Source organism: Arachis stenosperma, chromosome 1 (genome assembly GCF_014773155.1).
Source record: "Arachis stenosperma cultivar V10309 chromosome 1, arast.V10309.gnm1.PFL2, whole genome shotgun sequence".
Lineage (NCBI taxonomy): Eukaryota > Viridiplantae > Streptophyta > Magnoliopsida > Fabales > Fabaceae > Arachis > Arachis stenosperma.
Window position 1 is genome coordinate 2,912,416 of NC_080377.1, and position 12,257 is coordinate 2,924,672.

The following is a 12,257-nucleotide window of genomic DNA, read 5'->3' on the forward strand; positions in this document are numbered from 1 at the left end:
TTATTTACTTTTTTTAGTAACTTAGGTACAAAGTGATAGGCACCATAGCATTTATTATAAAAGTAATGCTAGAAAATTAATCTTTTTTTCAGTCACCATCAATCAACTTTTTTAAAATTAATGCTATCCTACCATTTCTAAAGCAACATGTAAGTTACCTTCTCTGATGTGTCATATTCTAATTGTGTGTTTATTTTAACCTGAGTTACTTAATTACTTTAATCTCATGAGAATTAATAATATCTTTGGAAGACGGTGACAACCTGACAGAAGAAGAAAATGGAACACCCAATAAGACAGTGATACTTAGGAGGTACAACAACATGACAAAGAAATGGGGAGGAGTAAACGCAATTAGAGAGAGTCGTAGTACCTTTTCTGGAAGAATGATTTGGGAAGAGAAAATAAGACACACAATGAGACGGTGATGCTTGGAAAGCATAACGACGACGAAAAAAGAGTGCAATAGAGACTGGGGAGGAGTAAACGCAATTAGAGAGAGTTAGAGTACCTTCTCTAGAAGAATGATCTGTGAAGAGAAAACAATGAGACGATGATGCTTGGGAGGCGCATCAGAGAGGGTAACTTACATGTTACTTTAGAGAGAGTAAGATAACATTCAACTTTAATGTTATGTCATAAACTACCTCTTTAAATATCGTATACTATTTGACTCAACTCAGACACAAATAATTATATATTAAAGTGACGACTTTTTTCTGAACAAATAGTCTTAATTAATGATCAACGAGTTATAACTCAAATGGCAGTCTCTTCATTCTCACTTAAAAGTAGCGGGTTCGAGTCTCACTCCTATCTTCGGAAAAATAATAATTTTAATTAATGAATGTATGGTGTACAAAAGACAACATAAGAAGTGTATACCAATGCTCTAATGCTTATATACAGGGCTTACAAATGCATCAGACTTATGCATATGTTCTATTATTTACATTCATTTAGAAAAATAGTTCATACCCTTTCCACAAGAACAAAACAGAGAAACCATTTGTGTTTTGATCTATGAATTTTATGTGGGTATGGCTCTGATCAGTCCACCAACCGTGTGGGCGCGATTTGAATTCACGTCCTGATAGAATTGGTTCCGAGCTGTGGTTACATGCTACAACCTTCATAGCCTCATACAAATTTCTTCTTATGCTGTAATTTTATGATACATGAGCTGAATGCTGAGTGAGATAGTAGTCTTCTAAGTAAGAAACATCAGTACACACTGCAATCCATGGAGGAAGGTACAAGATATTTGCATTCTGAAAGGCAAAACCATCAATGGTTGGCAGTGCTAATCCTTTCTTCAGTTCCAAGTTAAGGTACGGTATGACAACGGTTTTCAGAGCCGTTGATATTAATGACTGCAAACATTGACAAAAGATGAAGTGTTAAAAGAAAAAGATTCACGAATGCGTAGATACATGCAAAGATTGTGATTTAAAAATCATATTGTTGAGAATAGAAATTAGAGTCATCTTTCTAAAACATATGAGATTATGTTAATATGCACTAAACTATGTTCACATTAGTTCCCGAAAGATTATGACGTTGACAATTTAGTCCATAAAAGAAAGAAATTTGTGGTCTCTCAAAGATGAACAATAATTGACAAATATCCCAAAATCTAAGCAGTAGAAGGTGAATTTTGTAAAATATTCATATTTGGAAGCCAAAAGTGGAATTCTTTTTCTTGAGAGCTAAACTGTCAATGTCATAAACTTTTGGGGGTTAAATCAGCAGTTTACTCTATAAAATAACAAATCAAAAGAACAATAAAATGAAATGATAAGAGCATAAAGCCATAAACAAAATAAAAGTTTTCATATCAATTCTTTTATATAGACGAACAATCTGATACGGGGACTGGTTTGTCTAACAAAATAAAAGTTTGGAGATTGATTTGGTAATTAAAATTTGTTGAAGACTAAAGTATCTGACTAAAAATTTCTTAAGGACTAATTTGAGATATTACTCTATAATAAATTTTCAGTAATCAAATGCATTTGGTTTCATTATCTACACAGTTTATGTTACCATAAATCAAGAATGTACACAGACAACCACGTTTTACTAACGTTGGATTTTGGAGTAGCTCCTACTTCAATGTTTAAACTCTTATTTTTCATTGTTAGATCCTATTTATTGTCCAATAAACACCCGTTTTTAAATGTTCAAATAACATTACTCTGTTGTAGAACAATGTAAATAACTAAAACAGAAAAACTAACTAAAAATCAAAGTATTTGGTTCAACTTCTAAATAATAAATAGCTGAAATCTTACCCAATGATTACATCTATTTTCATTTACCTGAATCAGACTTATGTGCAATTTTCCTATTTTGCTCCATTTCAGGTATGCAGAAAACTCTTCCAATTTGAGCCTACCATTGATTTTGTTTCGTATAATGTCCACAGAACACGAAGCACTAATATCCTGCGTCATAACCAAGAATAATTGCATGTGTTAGAATAATGATCATGGCCACCAGTCATATCTGATCAATAGGATCCAAGCATGCAAAGAGCAAGATATATCTAACTTCAAAATAGGTTTAGATAATAATCTAGAAATCCTCATGTTTCACTGAAATTTCAATTAGGTCCTTATACCTTTGAAGTTTATGAATCACTATAAACAGTCACTTAGAGATTTTGGAGCACCAAATTAACTTCACAGATTAAAAGAAGTTTAAAAATTAAATTCCCTATATTTTGTACAAAAAAGGTTAATTCAAGTTCCTACAGTTTCAACATTTCTAATTAAGTCCTATTCCATAGATCCCTTCGTTTTGAAAATTTTGTGAGCAAATACATGTATAGCTGCTTTATGCACAAAATTCAACACAAGAAAAGGCGATTTATCGTTTAGTATAGGGTTTTTATCACAAATTTTTTAACTAGAGAAACCTAGTTCAAATATGTTTGTGCACTATAATAACTAAATTAGAAATGTTCAAACTATAAGAATAAGAGTGAAAATTTTGATATAAGGAATTCATTGCAAACTTCAAAACCACTTGAAAATTAAGCAAAATTACAGGGATTTTGGATCATACGTCGATAAGAACAAAATGTGGCTATTGCAATGACAATATTAAGATGAAATTGTGAAAAGCCTGAATTTCAGATAGCTTAATCAGAAAGTTGAAAAGAATGCTTCAAGAATACTAGTGCACTTTTTCCATCAAACTTACCACTGAGATGCAGGCAACAGGTATGACTTCACCAGCTTCAAGAACATCAATCGTTATGTCTACTAAAACAGATGCACGAATATCTTGGTAATCCACTAGTATCACTGGTGGAGAAGATGCAGATATATTAAGCTGCATGTCGTCGTTCGGATACTTTTTGTATAGTTGAGGAACTATGAATCTCCATTCAGCAGTGTTCAAAATGGCCTGATTAGGTAGTTCATCAATAATCATTTGCATACTACCTTCCTGAAACCAAAAAAAAGAAGGGCAATTATCAGCCTACAAAACAATATAAAGAATCAAAACACATTTCATATTATAGAGAAAGAGAAAAAGCTTTTATTTTGTATCATTTAGTTTGTGAAAAATGCTATTTAGACACCAAAAATCAACCACCATATATTTGTGTACAAATACATTTAGTTTTCAGTGTATATTTAACTATTTTGTATTTCAATATATATTTTATACAGATGACTAGTTTTTTATGTACATGTAGCATGGTTGTTATTTTATACAAGCAATTACATTTAAAATGTAAAAAAATAGAAGACATCAGTGATTCACAAAAACAGTGTTAAATCATGAATGGTATAGAGTATAATCTTTCTCTTGCTCTAAGAGCATCTAAGAATTTCTCTGCTCTATAATACAATCTAAAAGAAATTATATAGCTAACTCCACCATATTAGTGGTCGTTTTGATTTTTTTTCGCACGTTTATGAATTAGTGAATTGGAATACTGTTTGCATCCAGATTTATAGATTTATGAATGCATCAAGAAATTCAAAACAACCATCAACATTGAATTTTCTCGGCCAACAAAAATGCTTGCAAGTGCCAAATGTCAAAGTTAATTGAAGGATCTTGTGAGCAATCTAAGTTCTTTTCAGCTCAGATAATAATCCTGCTGTTCCAAATCCAGTGATAATTAAAAATTATCAGAGCACCTAACCAAAGGTTTCTAATGCAAACATGGAAAGAGAACCCTTTATTTCACCAACTAAATTTATATATATTTTTGGGATTCATATAAAATCAGACACACAATCTCTATCTTCTGCAGTCTCCAATGTCTGATTTGTCATGGCTTTAACAGAAACTGGTTTATTTATATTGACCAATCTTAGGTTATATTAATAATAAGATAACATAAATCATACATACAAAGAAACCAAATTGAAAAATAAATAAAAAAGAAAAGAAGTGTGATTGGACTAAAGCCTATAAATAAAAAAGTCAAGATTTAAACAACTTACCCTGAAGTAAACTAGAGAAGCAGATCTGAACACATTTTCATGGATTGAAACCTTTATCATCTTTGGTAAACCACCACATGCAGAAGAAACCTGTAATCTTTTTCGGTAACGTTGAGGTACTAAAACGACATTTCTCTCTGTGAATAAGCCGTTAATTGCAATTGCAATTGAAGTACTACTCAGGACAGGATTGCCAACGAAAGAAACATTTAGCTCTGCAAAGTTGTCCACAGAGATTTGCTTTGGAAGAGACTGCAATAAAGTGTCAAGCTTCCCTATGCCTTCACTTACTTTATCTGAAATGCCATCTTCAACTGCAGATGCTATGTTCCCTTCAAAAGCATCCACTAAGCTGAAACAAACACATAAAGAGGTTAATGACATAAATCTTCCTAAATGTATATGCGCGCATAATGTGAAGAAATTCTTGCATGCGCCTAGAGGTTGGAGCACATTTAATGTGTGTTCCAGGAACATTCATAACCATTCATTCTTGATTTTCTTTATATATATAAAATTTACATTATACATTAAAATGTATTGTTGTGAATAATCTTGAAACACGGATAAAATGTGCTACGATCATGCAAGAATTTCTCCCTAACAAAAGCTAGGTTCATAAGTATCATGAAAAGAAAATTATGTTAACAGAAAGATAGGGATCATTCACTTTAGATATCTTTATGTCTCCAAAAACCAATGCAAACACCAAATTGAACAAGTAATTCTATGTTCCAAGAAGCAAAATTAATGCTCTAAGAAAGAACATTTGAATAGTATCCATTTATCAAGAGAATTGCTTAAGAAGATTGCTTACACTTGGTACAGCCAAGATGCTCCACCTTCCAACTTTATAGACAAATCTCCAACATAACATCCATAATCTAAGAGAATCAACTTAAGAGTTCCTTCTTCATTCCTTAAATCTACTGTAAGCCCCACTTGCATACCTTTAACCTTCCAAATATAGCACAACACAACTTAGTGTGACTGAGCTAAAATTCTCACAGGTTTTTCACTGTCAAATATTGACACAAAATAACAAAAATACACTAATGTTATTGTTCACCTAGACTAGGAAGCAATTATAGTGATAGATCATCCTTAAGCTATAGAATTCAACTTAGCTGCTGGAAATGAATTCAGGAATTTTATTTATGCAGTGCACATACATCAAAATAATTTGTAACAAGTCCCATGAACTAGACAGCTATGGTGTAAAATCCCATTCTAAGACTAAAAAAACAATTCCATTCTAACCTTCTTTATAGATACCCCAACACAACCAATTCTAACCAAGTTTTAATCAAAATAATCAACTTAAGGTACACAGTTGTTATTTGTTTCAAGGACAAACCTTTTGAAACCAAGTATAACAAAACCGAGTGAACCACAATTCACAGAAGTTGTGTTTGGCAAGTGTCTTCTAATGAAAAAGAAGGAAAAAGATCCTTTAAACTGATGAGATTGGTAAAGTAATAAAGTGAAAGGTTAATTACGATTGAATTTGTAACTTCTATCATGAGCCCACTATCTTAACTGAAGAGTAATTAGACATTTTATTTTCTCACTTTACCAACTTCCTCACTTTAGACGAGCTTGATCCAAAAAAGAATATAGGCAATGACGATAGCGACAACTAAAAAGATGTGTCTGTGTCCTTGTCCCTAGTTTTTGAGGTACTAGTTGGTAACTAAGACAAGATACAAATACAGAATCAAAGAGACACAAATATGTGTTTGGGACTAAAACTAGAGACATGAATACAAAAACTACCCTGTCTCAAAACACAGTTTCTGTCTCATTCTGTCTTTGATATTTGTCTCAAAACAACTCTCCTTTAAACAGGTTTACATCCTTCAATGTTTTGATATTTTTATCTCAAGACAGTTACTAAACAGAGCCTAAACTACCCAATTGCAACAATAGAAAAGAACATAAAAGCATGGTACAAAGTACAAACAATAAACTATAAACATATGTAACATTTCTAGCATTATACCTTCACAGTTGCATTCCCACTATCCGAAATCCCAATTGGGATTAACCAACTGCTACATGAATACCTCCACTTCATAGCCAAATCCGCAGTGGCACCAGAAACAACTAGAAAGATTCCACTCTCTCCACTCACAACAGAAGATGAATTTACTTGAATATCCTTGATCGTGATCTCAGAAAGAATCACTTTAGCATTTCCAATGAAAGGGACTTCAACAGATTTCTCAATCTCTGGCAGCTGAAGCTGAACAATGGAGGCAATACCTTGTTCTATTAGTATATCCTTTGCAAAATCAAGACCCTTGTCAGATATAACTCCAGAGATGAAACCCTCTTTAGTTTGTTGAACATAAGAACTTGTTGGAACTAATAGAAGGGATACAAGCACCAAAAGAATAAAGGGTGCCATGAATTTTTCTCCTGAGAGTGTCTTTTAACACATTGAACTTCGAAACAGAAGCAGCTGCTTACTACAAAGTGCGTAAAAGAATGGATTTTGTGATGTTTATGCAGTTAAAGATGAAAAATTTGAGACCCCCGTGTGGTGAAAAATTGGTTATATCTGTTATTGGCGGTGAGTTTGTGAAAGGAATGAACATAAAGAGGGAAAATGATGAAGAAGTAGGAGGCAACGTTTTTCATCATTGACCAAATTGAAATACGCAACTTGTGTGGTTCAAAAGTATATTCCTCACATTGAAAACGCATCGTTTATCTTAAGATTCATATTCCACTCATTTCCGTTAGTATCCTTCCCTTGAATTTTGTTATTGGCAAAATTATTCTTAAATTATATAAAAACATAATAAAAATACTCTATAACATTTCGTTATTAAGACAAGTCTATATCATAATTAAATATTTTTATTATATTTTTAAATAATTTAAAATTATTTTTATCCATAACAAAATTTAAAGATATTTTTGTCTATATGGAGATTATTCGAATGATTATTTTGGTTTGTCCACTATTTTATCTCGAGCATTATTATATGGAAGAATAGGGATAAGTGAATTAATAAAAAGTGAATTTGATATCATTTTTACATAAAGAAGAGAAGAAAAGGAAAAGTAAAAAAAATTATGTCTGATGAAATTTTGTATAAAAATAACTAAAACTTAACTACATTTGCTGACTAAGATTTAAGAGAGTGATTTCAATTCTACAAGTTTGAGTAGACAAGGAAAATAATTTTTTTGAGAATTTAATATTACAAATATAACAATAATAATTCTAATGAGTTAAAATTGATTCTAATTAATATAATGGGATCCAATTATAAAAAATTTCAAATTCTATCTTATTCTAACTCAAATTTTGGATTTATTGATAACCATAAATATAAACATGGCAAAAGTTAAAGATACAAGTAAGTATTAAATTAAATAGTCAACTTGATGTGCTAATATTTGGTGAGACTTGAATTAAAAGTATTTTTTTTTTCTACTTCAAAGAGGATTTAGAAATGAAAACTAAGATAAGATAATACCTGATGGTTCGTGTTATTAATGGAGTAGAAGAAGATTAATAAAATACCGGTGATGTTACGTGAATAAGTATTTTTGATAACCAAATTTAGTCAAGTTAGTACAAGTTCGACAAAAAAAAAGAAAAATAAATAGACGCGCAAACATAAATTTTTACACACAACACAAAAAATTACACATATCACAAACCGATAAATATATCATAAAAACTTTTGTACATAATACAAAAATTTATTAATATAGCACACAAATAGAAAAATTAGCGACATTGTATACGCATGTTCGAAGAAGAAACGCACAGTGATTTAGTTGAAGATTTGGTTTAAGCTAGTTTTATCGATAAAATAAATGAACAAACAAGTAAACGAAAATTTAATATTTGAAAGAAAAGCGATGACATTGAGAGAAAAAAGCAAGGTAGAGGCGGGAGAAAGAGGAGACAGGAGAGGGATTATGAAATGCTCGTGTTAGTATATCGTTGTTATTATATCTTTTTTAGGTGATTATGAAACCTTTCTTATTTCTGATTGGTCGGTCCTAGTCTTAGCTCCCTGGAAAAGGTACTTTATAGTTTATATACATGTTCGTTTTTTCGTTTTGGTGGAGAATATATGAAGCTCCCTTATCAACTTGTAAATACATGCATTCTTCTGACAAAAAAAATGTTGAGTGAACAATGGCGCTATACAAGCAAACTATGTCCGCAGGAACAAAAGAATAAAAAAACAAAAAACAAAAAAAAATCAAAAAGAAAAAAGGAAAAAGAAAATGTGTTGGTTATAATCACTCCATATTCAAGGGCTGAGACATGACTCAATTAAGCTTCAAAATCATTACACAGCGAACCATACTGAATAAAAAGAAGGGTTAATATAACTAAGCAACTAGAAGAAGAGCTTTCGTAGGGATGCTCTAGATGCAACGTTTGACGGTGAGTTTGAGGACTTAAGGGCAGGGGACGCTGCCTTGCTTTCTTGTCCCTCAGGTACTCTGTCAAGCAGCTTTGCCGCCCTTGGATCCGTTAGTAATGTCTTTTGAAAGGACTGTGAGAAGCCAGTGGCAATGATGGTCACATGAATCTCCCCGTTGTAGCGATCATCGACAACAGCGCCAAATATGATATTGGCAGACGGATCAGCTAAACTTGTCACCACCTATAAATATTAAAAAATGTTAAGACATGTGCGCAACAATTTCACAGGATAAAAGAACAAAAAGAATGATAAAAATGCTCATTCAACAACTTGCTGAAATAAATCTGAATTACCTGAGATACTCTATTCACTTCCTGCAGGGTTATGTCTTTTCCACCAGTAATGTTATACACTACCCCGGTGGCTGATTGAATAGATGATCCGATTAAGGGTGCCAAAGTGGCCTGTTCCGCAGCTTCTTCTGCACGGTTTTTGCTGGAGGAAACACCTACCCCAAGCATTGCAGTTCCAGAGTCTTTCATCACAGCTTTTACATCAGCAAAATCCACATTTACAAGCCCAGGTATCTATAAAAAGAAATACCAGTACACATTATATTAAAAGTGCTAAGGGCTAGGGAGAGAAATCGCTCAAATGGATTGGGAGAAAGAAGGTGGAGAGAGACTCTTTGCAATCTACCAATCTAGTCGGATGACCAACTTCATACTTTAACATTCCATTTACAAGATAGGAAATACAAATAACTGTTTATGAACAACTCACTGTGATGATGTCCGATATTCCCTGCACTCCTTGACGTAGAACATCATCTGCAAGACGGAAAGCATCCTGAAGAGGTGTATGCTCATCAGCAATGTCAAGAAGACGGTCATTTGGAATCACTATAAGTGTATCCACATTTTTCTGCAGCTTTTCAATGGCTTCTAGTGCCTGAAAGGATGACATCAGAATTTTAACACATCTAAGTGTCCTCAGAGAAGCACAATATCTGGGAATATATAAAAACTAGAAAACAAGAAACTCATCAAATATATGGCTAGTTGACCACAATTCATCCACAACAAATATGACTATAACTCATGAATTGTTGTCTACTATTGCAAATCAAAATAAAAATGGGGGAAAAAGGAGAAAGAGAGGGGAACTTCAAAGGTTTACGGACATATTTAAGATATTGGTACTAAATATAACTCCCAGCAATCCCAATTGTCCACTTATAATGACATGGATTAAGGAAATTATTAGAAATATCATGATTTTAGATAAAATTGACTGTAGAATGGTATCCTTAATTATCCAATCTTGAAACTTACTCTCCTTCATATAATAAACTTGTAGAAAATTTAAGTTGCCTGCATTTTCTAAATGGACAACTATTTATGACCAAATAAAATTTTAACAATGTACAATTATTTGGACGCATAATAGCTTCTCCGCAATATAAGCCCAGTAGCCATATTTTGAACTAAGGAAAGAAATGGCACCTGCCTGCAAGGATCTTTTTCGTCCTTCAAAGCTGAAGGGATAGGTAACAACACCTACAGTCAAGTAACCAGCCTCTTTTGATATCCGGGCCACAACCGGGGCAGCACCAGAACCTGTTCCCCCACCCATGCCAGCAGTTACAAAAACTAAATCTGAGCCTTTAAGAGCATTAGCAATGGCTTCTTTCGATTCCTCAGCAGCTTGTTCACCCAAAAGTGGATTCCCACCAGTACCTGCATCTCTATCAAGCAATTCAAATCAGACTTCAAATTCTCCGAAGAATACATAATATGCCAGTTACAATTGAGCACAGAAGAATCTAATAGGTGTGGAAGGAAAGTGCCTGACCTAATCCGCGTGTAAGAACTTCACCGATTTTAATAGGGTTCTCAGCTGCAGATTGCAATAGAGCCTGTGCATCCGTATTTATAGCATAAAAGTCTACACCCTGATAGAAAAAAATTAACAGAATTTAACATTGGCACTCAATTAATAGCAGCAAAACACCAATTATAGCTCATTGAATAATCATACCATCTTTAACATCATTTGGATATGTATCCAAAATTTGTAACCAAATAAAACATCCATGAATATTTCATTTAAACAATTTAAAAATAAATAACTACAATGCCACATTAACAGAAATAACAAAATTTGCTTATGGAAATGGATATAAAACAGAACTTTGTAAACAATTTACTAATTGCACAAGAGAAAGCTTCGGAATTGCACCCAAAGCAAGCCACTAAAATTCCACATGTCAGAAACCTAAGAGGAAAAAGAAGAACCATTCACATATACACCATTCTGAATTTAAGGATTTGATAACAATAACAATATCAACAAACAATTGCAATAAAAGTAAAACTATTGGTAAGAAAAAAAAATTTAAAAAACTCACGTGTAATCCGCAACCGATCATGCGATTAACGGCATTGTTGCCACCACCACCAACACCAACAACCTTGATCCTGGCGTTGTCAATAGATGCGTAGGAGCAGGTGGCGGTCGCGAAACGACGTCGCAGGCGTTTGGGGTTCAGAGAAACGCAAGTTCTCTGAGTGAAGGAAGAAGAGTAAGGCAATGCATTGTGATATATGGGATTGACGATGGAATAGGAAGAAGATGAAAGCATATCAGTGGGGTTTGAAATTGGAATCATGGCTATTCTTTTTCTTTCTTCCTTTTTTTCCCCCTAATTTGAGGTTTATGGGGTTTTCGACTTTTCGGGTTCTTCGGATATGGATATGGATATGGAAATGGAAAAAGAGTTGGGGGGTTTAGGGTTTTAGGAGAAGTTGAAAATTATGATTTTCATCTTTGTTATCAGGCAAAGAAGTAGAAGCCAACTGAAATTACCTTAATTCCAAAACTCTGTTTAAAAAAAGATTTTATAATTTTATTTTTTCCTTATTTTACTTTAGTGACTGCACCTGAGTTTCTACATTTTTTTTCAAAAGAAAATTGAGAACAAAATGAAAATAATTAAGTTTTATTATTTATTTTTTATTTTTACAACATTTAATTAAATTAGGTATGGCAAAATAATGTTATCACATAAATACATAATTTAATTATGATAAACATTGACAAAATATCTGAATAGGAGATACTCTTAAACGTTGGTTTTATCTAGTGAAATTAATAAGAGATCGCATCTTTTGCGAAAAAAATTGCCCATTACCCATAATCGACGATTAACTGTACATGTTTTGCACTTATAAGTTATAACATTATTGATTTTTTTTTTTACCAAAAATAAGAAAATTCGAACCCAAAACTTTTTAGGTAAATATGGAGAAACTATGTGATTTGAGTTATAACTCATTGACTTATAACATTATTGATTGCACCTCAGAAACCAGAAAGAAAACAT

At 32.7% G+C, this 12,257-nt stretch overlaps 2 protein-coding genes across 2 annotated transcripts; both read right to left on the minus strand.

Annotated features, from left to right (window-relative positions):
• Nucleotides 1–816: 816 nt before the first annotated feature.
• On the minus strand, nt 817–7,125 carry LOC130946244 (putative BPI/LBP family protein At1g04970). Its single transcript, XM_057874916.1, has 6 exons — nt 6,472–7,125; nt 5,287–5,426; nt 4,470–4,821; nt 3,208–3,456; nt 2,322–2,447; nt 817–1,373 (listed from the first exon to the last, which is right to left on the minus strand). The coding sequence occupies exons 1-6, from the start codon at nt 6,877–6,879 to the stop codon at nt 1,170–1,172; spliced, it is 1,479 nt and encodes a 492-aa protein (XP_057730899.1). The 5' UTR covers nt 6,880–7,125; the 3' UTR covers nt 817–1,169.
• A 1,465-nt stretch (nt 7,126–8,590) lies between these two features.
• Nucleotides 8,591–11,704, minus strand: LOC130939213 (cell division protein FtsZ homolog 1, chloroplastic-like). The gene is made up of 6 exons (XM_057867337.1): nt 11,283–11,704; nt 10,727–10,826; nt 10,382–10,611; nt 9,656–9,823; nt 9,226–9,459; nt 8,591–9,112 (listed from the first exon to the last, which is right to left on the minus strand). Exons 1-6 carry the CDS (start codon nt 11,541–11,543, stop codon nt 8,843–8,845), a joined length of 1,263 nt encoding a protein of 420 aa, XP_057723320.1. The 5' UTR covers nt 11,544–11,704; the 3' UTR covers nt 8,591–8,842.
• Between the last annotated feature and the right edge of the window lie 553 nt (nt 11,705–12,257).

Excerpts from the sequence above, each read along its gene's own strand:
- LOC130946244 (XM_057874916.1), bottom strand. The coding sequence starts at position 6,879 with ATGGCACCCTTTATTCTTTTGGTGCTTGTATCCCTTCTATTAGTTCCA. Across the intron at positions 2,448-3,207 it reads CTGTTGCCTGCATCTCAGTG|GATATTAGTGCTTCGTGTTC; the intron begins GTAAGTTTGATG and ends GTTATGACGCAG. Across the intron at positions 1,374-2,321 it reads TGCACATAAGTCTGATTCAG|TCATTAATATCAACGGCTCT; the intron begins GTAAATGAAAAT and ends CAATGTTTGCAG.
- LOC130939213 (XM_057867337.1), bottom strand. The coding sequence starts at position 11,543 with ATGATTCCAATTTCAAACCCCACTGATATGCTTTCATCTTCTTCCTAT. Across the intron at positions 10,827-11,282 it reads TGATCGGTTGCGGATTACAC|GGTGTAGACTTTTATGCTAT; the intron begins GTGAGTTTTTTA and ends TTTTTCTATCAG. Across the intron at positions 9,824-10,381 it reads GACGAAAAAGATCCTTGCAG|GCACTAGAAGCCATTGAAAA; the intron begins GCAGGTGCCATT and ends TCATCCTTTCAG.